Below are 17,339 nucleotides of genomic sequence, written 5' to 3'. Positions count from 1 at the left end.
CCTGAGATGATTACAGAGATTACTGTAAGACACCCTATTAAAGAGTGAGGAGACTAGAAGAGAAACATGGAAAATATAAGGAAAGTAAATCCTAGGATGGTTGTGTATTCAGGACCTGCTTTTTTAGAGCAAATCTTAACTTGTTTTTCAGAACTGAGAATGACATATGACCTGATGTACCTCTGAAGTTCTCTTTTAAAAGTTATGATTATAGGAAATTTTATTTTTTCACCATCATGCTTAATTGAAAAATTACCTCATATGAGTTCCTCTTATAAATCAAAGAACAAAGCTGAGAAGTCAGCTCAATTATAGGTTTATTCTATGGCTCCAGGTTAGAAATGCAGAGAAAAAGTCAAACAAGGGATGATAAAAGGGAAAAAAATCTTTAGCTTTGTGGTCAGAAAATTATGTCTAAGTCTTGGCTCTACCATCTACCAGATGACTGACATTTGTAAATGTATTTTCTGTCACTGAGCCCAGATTCTTCATCTGCAAAATAGGGGTAAGCATACCTACTTCACTGAGTCTTTATTGAGGGTAAAAATGACAGAAAGGGCATAAATATGCTCTAAAGACAATGAATAGCTAAACACATTACCTACAGAAACTAAACAGGATATGTGGAAACTAAATCTGTAATCTTATTTCCAGTTGAACCAAATCTAATCAACCTCAGATGAAAAAAAAAAAAAAAGAACTGTATTATGACAGAAAATAAGTGATGAAAAAGGAAAACATATAAGAAGCAGATAGCAAGTTTATGTTTTAAAGAAATGCTTAGTAAGATACTCACATTCTGCCAAACTTCCCATAAAAGGTACCCCTATTCCATCTTTGGAATAACTGAGGAATTGAAGAGGAGAATATTAGCATAAATTACAAATGTGAACAAAATTATTCATAATCAAAGCAAATATAACTTTGGTGGACTAATTATGATTAATTAGACACAATGATGAACACAGTTTTAATGGTTTTGAGTTACCTGGAGAAATGAATGTAATTAGCGAAAGCTGAACCAGCTTGTAACAGCAATGCAGTTGTCAGAACCTTTAAAACCATGTGCATGGGTCCTCCTTTCTTAATAGCCTGCCACAATGACTGAGCATAAATGCAAGCAATCACAAAGTACACTAGGACTAGGAGGAAAAAGAACTCATGTAACCCTGTGAAGAGAAGAAAGGAACAAGCCAGTTACAGTGTTGGGTTGCTTTCAAATCTTCCCATCAACATATTTTCAGAACTTGTCTTTTAACTGGAATCATAGCCTTTATTTACTTTTGCAAGAGAAAAAAAGGAAAACCCGTTGAAACTTAAATAATCTTCTACTCTGGAATAAAGCCTTAACTCTGAGAGCACAGCTTAAACTAAGGTCAATCTATTAAAAAAAAAACAAACAAAAACCACTGGTCAGGAAATAAGCCCACAGACTAACCACAAAATAACAGTTTTGTTTGAAAAAACAATGATTTCAACATTCAGTTACATATGTTTCTTACCCCCAAAATGGGTTTCTTCTGTAAGACATTTAAAAATAGACTTAGTCAGTCAATAATAGTTTACACACCCTGACCATGCTTCTCGAAGTGTGAGCCCTGGGCCAGCAGCAGCACCAGCACTAGGGACCTAGTTGGAAATGCACATTTGGGACTCATCCTGCATCTAGGGTGTCAGAGACCCTTGGAGTGGGGACCAGCACTCTGGGTTTGAAAAAGTCCTTCAGTGACTCTGATGCAGCTAAAGCCTGAGAGCCACAGCTCTGGGATGGATGGAAGCCTTAAATCCCCACTAGGACAAAGGGTCACAGTATGTGTCATGACCAGAGCCTCCTTCTGAAGGAAAGGGCTTTCGTTCTGTCAAAGAGGAAAACCTATGGAGACCACGTGATTCCACTCCACAGGCGACTGAAACTAAAACACCTGACCAAATGGCTGCCAATCCAAAGACTAGTCATTGGGCAATAGCATCACTTGGTTCTCAAAGGTAAGAGGCTAAGCATGTTCTCTTGGGACATTAAACCACAAAACACAGAAAGGATGAAGCAAGAAAACTTAAGTTGGAAAGAACTGATGCTAGGGCAGGTCACAGGAGTCAAGCCAGGCCATATTGAAATAAAGATTCTGAGTGGGCAGAAATTTTGAATGAGCAAAGGGAGTTGGCTGGTAGAGACAAGAACAAAGTAACTGTGTAGAATTTTTAAAATGGTGCTAGGCATTTAGTGACCTCTAGTGTCTACCAGCAACTTTTCAGGATGGTCTGCACACATTCTCAAGATAAACACTCGCTTTTCTGCGTTAAGTGGAATCTTTTGACTGTGTCTTCGTTTTTCAGAACTTTCAGAAAATTTTTATAACAAACCAGGGCAAGCTCTGAGTTTAACAGTTTACATATACTCTGTTACACTGAAAGTTAGTCCCAAACATTAGGGCTTTTATATTCTATCTAAATAACACTGGACACCGTGGCAGTGGCTATGAAGACAGCTCTATTGAATCTGTGAATGAATAGTCTAAACTGCACTCACTTTCATCCAGCTGTGACCCCTGAACGTGCTCCAATTTCCGTCGTGGGATAAACTTCAAACAACAGAAGGAAATATTTCCATTATATGGAAAATCATTTTGGAAAAGTAATTCAGGAGATACAAATAGTAGGAAAAATACTCAATAAACAGTTCAATCTCAGTCATGTTTTAGCCATGGTTAGGAGAAAACAGAAAGTCTTTCAGCCACTGGGTGTCTCTCCTGCTCTTCGTACCTAAATGCTGTTCATCCACTTCCCTAGTACAGGTGAGAAAGCACGTTCAGACTTCAGGAACTTCAAATAACAGAATGGGTGTATGTTCTTTTAAAATTCCTCACAGAGAAGTAGAGTATTCTAGTTTTAGAAATAATAGGACCATAAGCCTGCGATTGTTAGAGTAATAGAACAAGGCAGAAAATAAGCTAAACATGTAACTGTGGGCTTCGCCGGTAGCTCAGTTGGTAAAGAATCCACTTAAGCAATGCGGGAGACCTGGGTTTGATCCCTGGGTTGGGACGATGCCCTGGAGGGCATGGCAACCCATCCAATGTTCTTGCCTGGAGAATCCTCATAGACAGAGGAGCCTGGTGGGCTACAGTCCATGGGGTTGCAAATAGTCAGACACGACTGAGCAACTAAGCACACCATTATAACTGTGGGTTAGTAAAAGTCTTGATGCTATCCCGTGTTCTGAATCTGTTTTTGTCTTTCCTTCTCAGTATAAAGAAACATGGTATTCTACTTAAGTTTTTATTTATTTATAATACTTTACAGAATATTCATTACAAGTTAAGGTTCCAGGCTCTGTTAGGTTAGAAATGCACTAGAAAAAGAACATTCTCAGACTGTTTATTGAGTAACCAGAATAGTGAGCCTCCCAAGTGGCTCAGTGGCAAAGAATCTGCCTGCCAAGCAGGAGACACAAGTTCCATCCCTGGGTCGGGAAGATGCCCAGAGAAGGAAATGGCAACCCACTCCAGCAGTCTTGCCTGGAGAATCCCGTGGGGTTTCCCAGGCAAGAATGGGAAATCTTGCCTGAGAAACATGGACTGGTGGGCTACAGTCCACAGGGTCACAAAGAGTTGGACATGACTCAGACTAAACAACAACGGCGACCAGAATAATAGAGGAAAGGACTTTTGAAAATAAGACATACGTCACTAGCAAAAAATGTTTTCAGATTATTCAGAAGAGACTAAATGTATTTTCCATAAAAAGCTAACACTGTAACCAACAAATTACTTCATTGAGATAATACATTAAGTAACTTGAACAAGGACATTTGTCCTATACTTTGCTCATTGCATTCTGCATAAATTATTTACCTTGACTCTGATTCTTTAAAGATAAAACTCTGCTTTTGCACCCAGGGTTCTTTTAAACAAACCACCTCTAGGAAAAAAAGTCTGTTTCTTTCCTCTTCAACTTTACTTTGTTCTGCCAACGTCCCTTAGAGGAAAGCAATCTATGTTCACCTTGAAACTAAAATCTAATTTTAAAACTAGTGGATACTAGGTATTAAGTCTTGCCTATACACAAAAGAAGAAAAACACTCTTAAATCACCGTGCAATGGGTGACAAAGGCTTATAAGGGAATGAGTAGATTTTAAGGCAAACTTAATGGGAAGAAGCATTAGCAAAATTCACCGGGAAGAAAACTTTCAGGACAGCTTTAAAAAAATTTACCTCTGGCTAAATGATGGGAGATGGGAGAAAAGAGGGTAAGAGAGGGAGAGAGTCAACAGGTCATGGGGCAGCCCCTGGAACAGTCTGGCCTACCAGTGATGTCTGCGGTCTCAGAACCCAAGGTCCATCCCACCCGCAGGTGTCTCAAGATACCTCCTGATGAGTCTAAACCAATTAGAGAAATTCCAATACTCTCTTTGCCTAAAGATGTATGCCTAATCCTAACCCTTTGACTTGTTGGTTTGCCTTTATCTCCTTTCTGATACCTTCACTTAACATTTCTCTTACCATGTTAGATAACAAGGTCATGTGTAGAGTTCTGGCCAATGAACTGTGATGAGGGACCTTCTGGGAAAAGTTTCTTTGCTCTTAACAAAGAGACACTGAATTTGGCCATTGTCTAGATACAAGGACCAGATAACTGCAGTTAACCATGAATATGAGGGAGCTGACAAAGCTGACAGTCAGAGGATTTGAGGTAGAGAAATGCTAAATAAACTGCCTTGAAGAAATCGCAGATGTTATCGTTATGTAAGAGAATTAATTTCCTTATTGTCTATACTACTTGCAGTAGAGTTTTCCATTAAAGTTACAGAGCTAAAAGTAAGATCGATGACAGAGAGGAAAAAAGGAACAAGAGAAAATAATAAACATATCTGAAGTCTTAAAGACAGTGAGATGGCAGATGTGGAAGAGCATGTAATATTATTCCAAGAAAAATCAAGTCTACTTTAGACAATGATGCTTTAACTCTCAGGATTCTGTGCAACTTTTGGTCTCTACCAACTACAAGTAATTAACAACGATTCTAATTTTTTAAGAGGCGATTTTGGTCTCTACCAACTACAAGTAATTAACAAGGATTCTAATTTTTTAAGAGGCGATTTTATTTTATTCTACCTTGAGACATGATATTCCTATGTAGTGCTTTGTCAAATAGCATCAAACTTGCCTTAGTCAATATTAAAAAAACCCCCTAAGTTCCTATGTCTGTAAAATATAGGAGTAATTGAAGTCTGATAGATACATAAAATACCTAATTGGTTTGAAAGGAAACTATAAAATTTAATCAGAGTAACATGTAACATTAATTGCAGCTTTTTGCATCAGGTTATTCTAATTTGAACCTCTAAGATACATGGTTTAACAGTCTATTCTGAGTAAAAAGCCTAGCAAATCAATTTTCTCTACTCAGGGCAGAAAATTAGTCAAATGACGAAAAGTTTCTAAACTGAACCTAATTATTCCCTGGAAACAAATTCTATACCTGAGGCTACAGACCAGGAAGAATCCTTCTGCAGGCTTTATGTTAAAACCAACACATTTCTAAAACAACATGGACTATGGACTTCCAGATAAGTGGGTTTGCACAGTAGAATTAGCTAAATGCCTCACTTCCACTCCAAAATCAAGTCTATCTCAGTCTCTGGGGGCAGACATCTATATTTTTCCCTAAACTCTCCAGATACAACCCACAGCAGTGGGTTGAGAATTAATGAATTAATCCCTCAATGTAGAATTGTTCAGATTTTAAGGTATCTAGATATTTAAAGAAAGAAATGATGAGCTCCTTGGAAGTTACACCAGCTACCTAGCAATGAATACTTTTGAGTACTTACGGCACCTTTTAAAAATCAATCCCCACATAATAGCCTTGCAAAGAATCCCATGCTTAATGGAAATCCATATTATAGTGAGATTTTTTTCCCCCTTCATTTAAATACTCTTGGTGACATGACCAAAGTAACATTCCCCACTTGAGCAAAAGAAAGACAGATTTTATTTTTTTTTCTTTTTTTTTCTTTTTTTTTTTAGTTTTTTATTTTTTAAATTTTAAAATCTTTAATTCTTACATGCATTCCCAAACATGAACCCCCCTCCCACCTCCCTCCCCATAACATCTTTCTGGGTCATCCCCATGCACCAGCCCCAAGCATGCTGCATCCTGCGTCAGACATAGACTGGCGATTCAATTCACATGATAGTATACATGTTAGAATGTCATTCTCCCAACTCATCCCACCCTCTCCCTCTCCCTCTGAGTCCAAAAGTCCGTTGTACACATCTGTGAGAAAGACAGATTTTAAACACACTGTTCAAGTATCAAATCAAAATCAGTCACAGGAGAAGATAGACCAGAAGGAGTCAGGACTAAGAACTGAGTCAGAACTTCAAATTCTGTCAACCTAAAATTCTGATGAAATATTTTATGGGAGTAGATTTGGTTTCAGAAAACTTCATCAATTTTGATCATTCCTAAAATGGACGCAAGCTCCAAAGAAGGCAACTCCTAAAAATATTCAAATACCCTAGTGAAGGACAGCTATATGAAGTAATGGAGTTTCTATCCTACTTAATCACTGGGTTGCCAATTTAGACTGCTCAGTTTATCAACATTCTTCTGTTCATAAAAATTAAGCTAGCTTATCATAAAAACAGATTTTAGAATGCAGAAACTATTAGCTATCCATAATCCTAATAGCCAAAGTATGGAAACAATCTGTTCATATTTTTGTACTTCTTTCTGTTGATTCTCTGCATTTTGTAACATAATTGAAATCATACAACATAAAATTTCCAGTTCTGCTTTTAAACTTAATAGTACAGCTGTTACAATTCTATAAGAAGGTTTATTTAACCATTTCTCTACTGTTGGACACAAGTTGTTTTTAATTTTTCAGTATTCGAATAACACAACATGAAGATTCTTGGGCATAAAACTTTTTCTACACTTAGGATATCTAAATACATATTCTTACCAGATTCTCCAGCACTGAAATGATCAAACGGGTTCCCTTCAGCATCCGGGTTTAGTAACATCATTTCAAATGGGATATCTTCCACCTGAGAATCCTCATTGCCCTCTCTGCATGTGTACTTATCTGCATAGAACACGTGCCACTTTTGTGGATAAGGAATCTGGGACACTGTCAGGTTATGTTCCGTCTGATTCATGGCCACTTCAAAGAAAAAAAAAATAGCACTTTCAAAGCAAAACTCTCAAATGTATTCATTGTTTCAGTCACACAATCAATTTGAAATTAGAATTCTTTTGTTTAGTTCTTATTGCCTCAGCAATCCAAATCCTGATGTATGTTGGAGTAAGTTTTGTAAGTCAAAAAGCAGGTAAAAATACTGTATTTAACCAACCAAAGGAATCACTATAAAAGTTCTATGAAAATATGTACACTGAGTCATTCTGCTGTGTACCTGAAACTATCACAACATTGTTAATCGGTTATACTCCAATATAAGAAAAGTTCTATGAAATACCACAAATGACTAGAAAGGTTACACTGAAATCCTGAATTTCAATTAAATATTTCCGAAGTTTTCAAGTAAGTGAGCAATACTAAAAAATTTTTTGTTGCAGTGGTAAAATGTCTACAACACAAAAGTTATCATTTTAATCATTTTTATGTGTACAGCTCTGTATTAAATACATTCACAATGCTGTATGAACCATCATGGTGACATTTCTGAAAATTACTTATTTGAGTTATATTTAAATATGGAGCATTCAACTTTGGAAACTATTATATCGGAAAACTATGGCTGACAAACACCTTCAAAAGACTGTCCAAAATCTCTGTTTGGTTATTCCTTTAAAAGGTACTCAAAGCAGAAGAATAGAAATTACAGGAATATAAGAGTTGTTACACTGGGTCAGATCTACATAATGTATTGGGGGGTGGAAACTGTTGGCCTCACACAGACCTGTGCTTGAATCTTGGCTCCAATATTTACCTTCTATATGACTTTGGGCAAGTTACATAAGCAATGACACTCACTTTCTCCATCCAAAAAATGAAGATAATACGTAGAGCAAAGAGCCAATGCAAGCACTAAGTTATACACTCAGCATGGTTGCTGAATACAAGTTGTCCTTTTCCTTTCTTTAAAATAAAGTGATTACACTAATCAATGGTTCTCAATCCAGGGTAATTCTATTCCCCTGTAGAGCATTTGTGGAGAAGGGAATGACAACCCACTCCAGTGTTCTTGCCTAGAGAATCCCACGGGCAGAGGAGCCTGGAGGGCTACAGTCCATGGGGTTGGAACGAGTCGGACACGACTGACTGCCTAACTCTTGCACTATCTTGTAGAGCATTTGACAATGTATAGGGACAGTTTTGCTGTCATAGCAGTTGAGAACATACTTGAAGCGAGGCAGTGCTAAACCTCATGCAACCCAACATAGTCTCCCATGATAAAGACCTGTTCCTACCCAAAATGCCAACAGTGCTCCCTTTGAGAAACACTAAATGATGTTCTGAGATCCCTTCTTGATCTAAAACTATGATTCTGACCTAAGAGAAACTCACTACCACCGTTAAGTGTGGTAGGAGAATGAAGTCTCAAACACCATGTGTAATAAAGACAATAGGAGAATTAGAGGGGCAAGTCTTATAACCTTGGGACTCATCATATAAATACAACACTTAACCTCTCTACAAGTGTTTCTTCAGTAGAAAACTTAAGACATTTGCCCTGTCTGACTCAGAATCCTTGTGAGGAGCAAAGGAGACGGTATATGAAAATCCTAAGTGAAGAGTCTGATTCTACACAAAGTGTGCTTAAAATATAGGATTATGATGGGCCCAATTCCCAAGTCCAGACTGCCCCCAGCGCATGCCAGCTAGTCTTGACCTTTTCCTCAAGTGAAAACACAAAACTTTTTAATAAATAAAAGACATTTCTTGAGATAACTGTGGAAATTTGCATATGGAAAAGATTTTAGAGGATACTATGAAACCGTTCATTTTCTTAGATGCAGTGATGGTATTGTTATGGTAATATTTATGGAGAAGAATGTCCTTACTCTTATGAGATGTCTGCTGAAATATGGTGAATTGCTCAATACACCCACAGCTTATTTTCATTTTGGTTCAAAACAAAAATCACACACACATACAAACATAAAGCAAATGTAACAAAATATTAACATTATTAAACATAAGCCAAGAATATTCAGATGCTGGCTGCACTCTGCTTTCAACTTGTATGTATAAATGAAAGTTTCCCTAATAAAAAGTTGGAAAAACATTTGTAAGTTGTCTTTATCACTGAGACAGGGACTTATCTAGACAGGATTCAAATTTGGAGGACTTAAAACTTTACATTTGGGCATTTCATTAATAGCAGTTAAAAGGGATAAGATGATTTTGCTAAGAATACCACAGCATTGGGTTTTTTTGCTGTCTTAATTTAGCTGAAATTTATACTGTTTTTCTTAAGGCACAGCTTCTGGGGGAAAGTACCAAGGACTCAAGTTTCTGTTAAATATTTGAAGACCTTCAATAAGAATTCAATATACGATCAATAAGCAGTTCAGAAATAAGGCTTTTGAAATGTGCAGCTTGCAATGATATAATCTGGGCTTATTATATAAAAGCTCTGCTGTATTGAGGTTTTATCACTTCCATTTTTTCTCTTAGATAAAATAATATAAGAATTTAACCATTATATTTTCATCAATATACTTTTTGATGATTCATTTTAAATTATGTGTTCATTTTAAATTACCACATCATAAACAGACACTGGCTTGAGTTTTTGTCTTGCTGCCGTTTTCAGTAAGCCTAGGAAATAAGCCTCTTGACAAAATGCATGTTCATTGTTTTTGAAACAAAAGACTACAGCACAGCATGCTCATTGTATGCTGATGCAATTAGTACCTCAAATATTAACAAAACTTGAATTGCAGAGAATGGTGTTGAATGGCTAATTGCCCAACAGAATTATAAAACGAAATGAATACTGTTAACAAAATTACTCAAAATAATAAGATACTAACACTTTTAAGCAATTGATAAAATATACCAAATGTACAAAAGGAAATATATGCGTATGATATAAAAAGACAATACTGAAAATGTTTTATATACAAAATTACATTTAATTCTTGTTATCTGACAGCAAATTTCTTTTGCATAAAACTCATTTTCTGTGCTTTAAATATCTTCTTTGTTTGCTCTAAAAAAAAAAAAACCTACAAAATACTTTTCACCATTTAAAAAAATCTGATGGTTTATGTCATTACTGAAAGAGAAAAAAGGAAGACTGAAAAATAATTCTTCAAACATTAATTTGGGGAGAACGTATAATCAAAGCAACATTCAACACTGAGATTTTTCAAATCTACTAATCTTTTCATAGTTCATGGCAGCAATAAGGTTTTACATAGGAATCAGGCACGGTTAATGAGCTCATCACCAAGCAGGTGAAAGGCTATTAATACTTAAAAGTCTCATTAATGGTCAGGAAATGAGAATTTTTTTAACAAGGAATTATCTTCAAATATGTGATACTACTACACTGTCATGAATTTAAGGATATGCTTTTTGTTTCAATACATCAGAGCTGCTAGATAACAATATACTATAAATATGAAAATAATATGTGAAAGTTAAGAGAATACAGATATTGTTAAGACTTGGCTTTAGTTACTGGAAAAAGAACTGATTAAATATGTAGAAAGGAATATATATGCCATCAGTACTTAATTTATTTCAGACCTTCAAATTTAAGAAAACAATCTTCATTCCTCAAAAATTCCTGTTTCCTGAGATCTTCCGTTCCACCAATTTCAAAGAATACCCTTCACATAACAGAGAAGGAAGAGGAAGGGAGAATAGAAAAAGAAACAACAGCAAGAGGTGTTATAAATTATAGCTCTCTATACATGCAACTCCACCTAAAGGGTCATAATTAGAATCACAGCATTTTAGACTTTTAGGAACCTTGGAGAAAACTAGTCCAACTTCCTTGTTGCACAAATAGGTAAAGTGCAGGTGAAGGATAACAAGATCTTATTACAAGTTACTAACAGTGATTCTCAGTTTAGCGGTCTTTCCACCGCACCAAGTCTCTCCATATACATAAGTTCTGTAACTGAAGGTATTTGACTGATATAAAAATTATGTTTTTGCAAGTGTATATACAATATGGTATAACACTGACCATGTAATATAAGAAAATAAATCAATTCCTATAGCTCAAAGCTTTAAACTGTCCGATCAATTCTTAACAGACAAGCAAAAAGACTTTAAGGTGCCAAATACAAAGAAAATGACCTACTAACCAAAAAACCCTCAAGCACTAAGCTGCATGACAATTCACCCTACAAATACTTAGCCAATGCTTAACTGAGCACTATAGTAAAGTAATGCTCAAAATTCTCCAAGCCAGGCTTCAGCAATATGTGAACCGTGAACTTCCAGATGTTCAAGCTGGTTTTAGAAAAGGCAGAGAAACCAGAGATCAAATTGCCAACATCCGCTGGATCATGGAAAAAGCAAGAGAGTTCCAAAAAAACATCTATTTCTGCTTTATTGACTATGCCAAAGCCTTTGACTGTGTGGATCACAATTCACTGTGGTAAATTCTGAAAGAGATGGGAATACCAGACCACCTGACCTGCCTCTTGAGAAATCTGTATGCAGGTCAGGAAGCAACAGTTAGAACTGGACATGGAACAACAGACTGGTTCCAAATAAGAAAAGGAGTATGTTAAGACTGTATACTGTCACCCTGCTTATTTAACTTATATGCAGAGTACATCATGAGAAATGCTGGACTGGAAGAAACACAAGCTGGAATCAAGATTGCCGGTAGAAATATTAATAAACTCAGATATGCAGATGATACCACCCTTATGGCAGAAAGTGAAGAGGAACTAAAAAGCCTCTTGATGAAAGTGAAAGAGGAGAGTGAAAAAGTTGGCTTAAAGCTCAACATTGAGAAAATGAAGATCATGGCATCTGGTCCCATCACTTCATGGGAAATAGATGAGGAAACAGTGGAAACAGTGTCAGACTTTATATTTTGGGGCTCCAAAATCACTGCAGATGGTGACTGCAGCCATGAAATTAAGACGCTTACTCCTTGGAAGAAAAGTTATGACCAACCTAGATAGCATATTGAAAAGCAGAGACATTACTTTGCCAACAAATGTCCGTCTAGTCAAGGCTATAGTTTTTCCAGTGGTCATGTATGGATGTGAGAGTTGGACTGTGAAGAAAGCTGAGCGCTGAAGAATTGATGCTTTTGAACTGTGGTGTTGGAGAAGACTCTTGAGAGTCCCTTGGACTGCAGGGAGATCCGATCAGTCCATTCTAAAGGAGATCAGCCTTGGCATTTCTTTGGGAGGAATGATGCTAAAGCTGAAACTCCAGTACTTTGGCCACCTCATGTGAAGAGTTGACTCATTGGTAAAGACTGATGCTAGGAGGGATTGGGGGCAGGAGGAAAAGGGGATGACAGAGGATGAGATGGCTGGATGGCATCACGGACTCGATGGACGTGAGTCTGAGTGAACTCCAGGAGATAGTGATGGACAGGGAGGCCTGGCGTGCTGCAATTCATGGGGTTGCAAAGAATCGGACACAACAGAGCGACTGAACTGACTGACTGATGGTGATTATAAATTCTCGCTCTCAATCATAATGTAACTAACACTCATACTTCTTACCACAACCTCAGTTTCACATTTACTCACAGTGACCTGATCCATACCCTTAGCAGCCTTAAGTGCTGTGGAGAGTGTCAGGATTTTGGTCCCTTGATTTATCACTATCACTAGTGCCTAGCATAGTATGCGAAGTATTGTGAATAAATGAATGAACAGGTCAAAAGGGCCCTTCTGCTCTCACTGATTGATTTTATACCAAATAAATATAAACTTGTAACTATAACAAGTACTGTGGAATAAAACAGGCTATAAAACCTCAAGTGTTAGCTTAGTGGATGGAAGAGTCAAAGAGGAAGAGCAAACAGAGGAAAAGCCGATGCAAAGGCCCAGGCGAGCTCTGAAACAAAACCAGCAGTACAAACAAAATGAGGCTGAAGTGGGCAGTACTGTGAGATGAAGCTGGGGGTTAGGGGCGTTAGTATCAGCCAGGCTTGGATGGCTTTCCTGATCAGGTTAGGAGGGTCATCTCTCCTTGCACAATAGGAACCCACTGCAGTATTTCAGGGTGTGGTGAGGGTGTAAAGGTGAGACAATCAAACCTGCTTTTCTGTAACTCTGGTTACAGAGAGGGAACAACACAGCTGCAGTGGCCAGGCAAGAGACTATGCCCTCCTGGAATAACACGATGGGGGTAAGATAAAGAAAAGTAGATGAATTCAAGAGATATTTAGAGGAAACTTACTAGACGGGAAGGGGATAGAGAGGTTAAAGAGAGGAGTGTTGGAAGACTCCTTGGTTTCTAGCTCATTCACTGGATAGATGGTGGTGCCAGTGTCTCAAACAGGGAACACTGGAAGACGACCAGGTTTGGATGGCATGGTGGCAGACAGTACGAGAACTGGGAACTGACGGTCAGAACTTCTTATACTTGTGTGGAACACTTAGCTGAGCAAATTGGTGTAGAAAGGCAAAGAAAACTGACAATGACCTTTTGTATGAATTTCCCAGATAAGTTCTATAATTCAGGGTTGGGGTAAATAAGTAACTGTCTCTTTGATATCTGAATCCAGTCATTCAGGCTTCTTCAGCAGACTATCAATGTCATCTCAGAAACCTAGACAAGAGATCCCCACAATAGGCAGTGATGATATGGGACCTGTACTCTCATTCCTATTCAGGCTATGAGGGAACCAGACATCTGCTGACTGACCGATAAACTGAGACTCACTGTTAGTAACTTGTAATAAGATCTTGTTATCTAATAAACAAAGAACGGATGTTTAGAAATAGCAGTGCTTGACTGACTAGACTAAAAGAAGACTCAAAGACTCATCAATATGTAGAACATGGTAGAGGAAATACAGGGCAACAGGGGAGAAAGATAATTCCCAGTTTTTCTCATGGATATCCCACATTCCTAACTAATAACCAGTTAACTTCCAAGGGGTGGGATGGGTAGCACGGCACAGGCTCTTCATTTCTGCCTTAAAAATACCTGCACTCACTCTGGATGGCAAACACCCTAATGCACAGGACAATGCTGAAGACAACAGAAGAGATCAAGGATTCAGGCAACCAGAAAAATAAAAGCAAAGCCTCTCCAGAGGTGAACCTAGCAGTTTACAAATGATGTGGTCATGGGATAATCCAAAATGACACACTGTGGCACCGTGTGACTGGGTCCCAAGTATGCCAACAGCATATTACAAAACAGTATCACTTGGGGTAAATTATACAATTAACTGAGATAATGCATGCTTAGTGTTTAGCTCAGTGCTACCAGATAATAAGCATTCAACAAATTCATAATCATTCACTCCCTGCTGCCACTGGGTCAAAATACATCTGCCATATTGGTAGGAATTATGTGGCCTGTAAGAAGTCTGAATGAAGGAAAGTATACCTTTATAAATTTTCTGCATATTTTTTTCAAATATTTTGAATAAGAGGGAAAAAAAGTCATTCTATCTTTTGACCAAAGAGAAGATTAGTTTCCTTAAAATTTGGCTTAAAATGTATTAGGCAGAGAGTGGTGTATGCTGTGCCATGAAACATCTTGATATGTAAATACTATACTCCTAACATTAAGGAGGAAAAAAAAAACACATAATGATCAAAGAAAAGGGGAAATACTCACTTGTCAACTGAGCTTTGGATAATTTTTCACTACAGCTATACTCAGGACCACCTTCCTGCAGCTTTAGCCATTCCTGGGCTTGGAACAGGTAGAGTTTAGCTTCCTTTCCAACAGCTACTGCTATGTTGTTGATTCTGACACACAAAAGAGCGTGGTCACCTGGGACATTAAAACAAAAATTATCTATTTGTTTGATCTTGTATGGAGCTGAAATGGTAGGACAATTCAATAACTCTATTTATCAAAATGGGAATTGAAAGAGCACGATTTTTCTTAAATCTCATTTTAACCAGGTACTTCATATTAGAATGACCATCCTATTCAGACACAAGTCAAGTGATTATTCACGTTAATTATGCAAAACAATATGCTGTGTTTCCTTATACTTCAGCAGATAACTGATTGCTTTTCACTGAATAAACAGCCACATCTGCTGTACGTAGACATGCACTGTGATAGAATTTCGCCTCATTTTACAACCATTCCAAATCTTTAACACTTGTTTATAAATTATCTTTAGAAATGTCCTGTCAGTTTCTTTTGGTTTTTAATATAACATGGATGCTAATATTTAATTATTCTTTTACTATAAAAAGCAAACATATATATAATATAGCAAGAAAGTTTAAATAAATGAATTTCAGATACATTTGACATCTGTGACTTTTACATAGTAATTTTCAGAACAATATATGTTGTAAGACAACTATGCAATGAGCCTTGTTGCACACCGCAACTACATTTAAGGCCTAGAAGAGAAATGGCAAAAAGTAGGTCCCTCTAGGGAAAGGAAGGTCCCTCTGAGTAAGGAAAATTGAAGCAAGGGACAGTTTTTTCATCTTAAGATCTTTTAATTCTCTTGTTATTGTTTTTATACTATTATCACTTTGACAAAACATTTTAAACAAATTTATATGCATAGTGTGTATCAAAAAATCATTTAAGTCTCTGACATAAACTCATCACATTATAAATTATCAACATCCTTAAAAGTGATTCTATCCCCTATTAACATTTTGAATCATATTCTGAATTACAATTCCTAAGTATGGTCTTGGTACTATTATTTTACTGAATTCGAATTCACTGAAAACTGAAAATAGTAAAAACACACACGAAAAGAGAAAGTGTGTATGTTAATATACTTGGAACACTCTATTCCTCAATCTTTCCTCAGAAATCTGGATTTATTACTTGTTTGTCCTCTATATCTATCAGGTAACCATCAGTGAAATATCTGGGCTGTCTAAGCCTGTTTGCAAATCATGAATAAGCCATATCATAGCTTCCATACATGCCACATTTTCCGACACTGTCCAGATTGTGCCATTTATCGCAGTGACATTACTATCACTTGCGCATGCCACACATGGCACAGCCAAAAAGTAAATAAGTAAATGAAATAAGGGTCCTAACCTCATCAAAGCAAATAATTATTTTAAATATAGTAGTAGTCAAATTAAGAGTACTAATAGTAAGTATCAAGAAAAACATTCAAACTTTGAGGGTGCAATTGAAGCAAAAATTAGAATGAAAGCAGATTCATTCATTTAATAATTATGGATTTTTGAGGGAGACCAGAAGTGAAGAATCAAATGCAATCTCATTTTAGAAGGGTCACATGGGATACAAATTAAGAAGCTTCCAGGACGCACTAAACGTGCATTTCCGTCAAGTTCATTCTAGGCCTCGTGGTCCACAGTAAAGCTAGGGGAGTAACCAAACTATTCCCACAATTGTGACAATTATAAGACGTGGTGAGGAGGGGAATCCTAAATTTCTGTGCTGCAAGCAGGTTTTAGCAAATTGATACTAAAACAAAAAGGACAAACCCCAGAAAATCTCAGTTCTGAAACTTATGTTCACGTGTAATTACGGTGTCTTAGTGTACACAATTAAGCTGACAGGAGTGAATAAACGATGCTTCTTTGAGCGAAGGATCTCGAAACTTGCAGCAGGATAGAGAACAGCACATTCGTCAGCACGAGAGGATTGGGGAAATGGTCTTCTACGTGCAGGATACAATCCCTCATGGGGGAGGGAGCTGACGAGGATCTGGGGAGCTGCAACAGAGGGGTTGGTCATAAACGCATCCCACGATTCCGGGAAGCCGCGGTAGGGGAGACAACCGGCGACAGGGGAAGCGCAGGTAAGCTGGCTACAGTCCCCAGCCTTGCCGCTGCCAGCTCCAGGCTCCCCAAGGGAGGAGGGTAGAGAAGGGCCCGCGGGATGGGCCCACGCGCCTTTATCCCTCTCCCCGGCCCCGAACCTACCGTGGAACTCGAAGTGGCCGATGCTCTGGCCCTGAGCGTCTCGGGCTGCGGCGCTACTGAAGCTGCCCCGCAGCGTCTTACCCTGGCTGCCTGGTGGCCACCAGCAGCAGGTGAGGGCCACGGCCAGCAGCCGCAGCCCCCCCATCCCCGCCTCCTGCTCGGTACCCACACCCCAACCCCTAACCGCCCGCGGCCACGGCCCCACGTCGACAGCTCAAGATGGGGGGGAGGGGGATGATGGGAGCAGGACCGGCATCGCGGGCCCGCCCCCAGGAGACTAGCAGCCAATGAGACGGGCCCTTCC

At 38.1% G+C, this 17,339-nt stretch overlaps 1 protein-coding gene across 1 annotated transcript in view; it reads right to left on the bottom strand.

The window, feature by feature from the left end:
* The window catches only part of GPR180 (G protein-coupled receptor 180), a 28,848-nt gene extending 11,533 nt beyond the window's left edge, over window positions 1-17,315 (bottom strand). The window contains exons 1-5 of the mRNA XM_069601875.1: window positions 17,036-17,315; window positions 14,763-14,921; window positions 6,972-7,172; window positions 989-1,169; window positions 797-846 (exon numbers count right to left, since the gene is read on the bottom strand). Coding sequence (XP_069457976.1) covers window positions 797-846; window positions 989-1,169; window positions 6,972-7,172; window positions 14,763-14,921; window positions 17,036-17,180 — 736 coding nt within the window. The 5' untranslated portion in view covers window positions 17,181-17,315. The remainder of the gene's footprint in view (window positions 1-796; window positions 847-988; window positions 1,170-6,971; window positions 7,173-14,762; window positions 14,922-17,035) is intronic.
* Window positions 17,316-17,339: the final 24 nt, after the last annotated feature.

This window comes from Ovis canadensis, chromosome 10, assembly GCF_042477335.2.
Source record: "Ovis canadensis isolate MfBH-ARS-UI-01 breed Bighorn chromosome 10, ARS-UI_OviCan_v2, whole genome shotgun sequence".
Taxonomy (NCBI): Eukaryota; Metazoa; Chordata; class Mammalia; order Artiodactyla; family Bovidae; genus Ovis; species Ovis canadensis.
The sequence above is the reverse complement of the archived record's forward strand: the minus strand, read 5'-3'. Positions and strand labels throughout refer to the sequence as shown.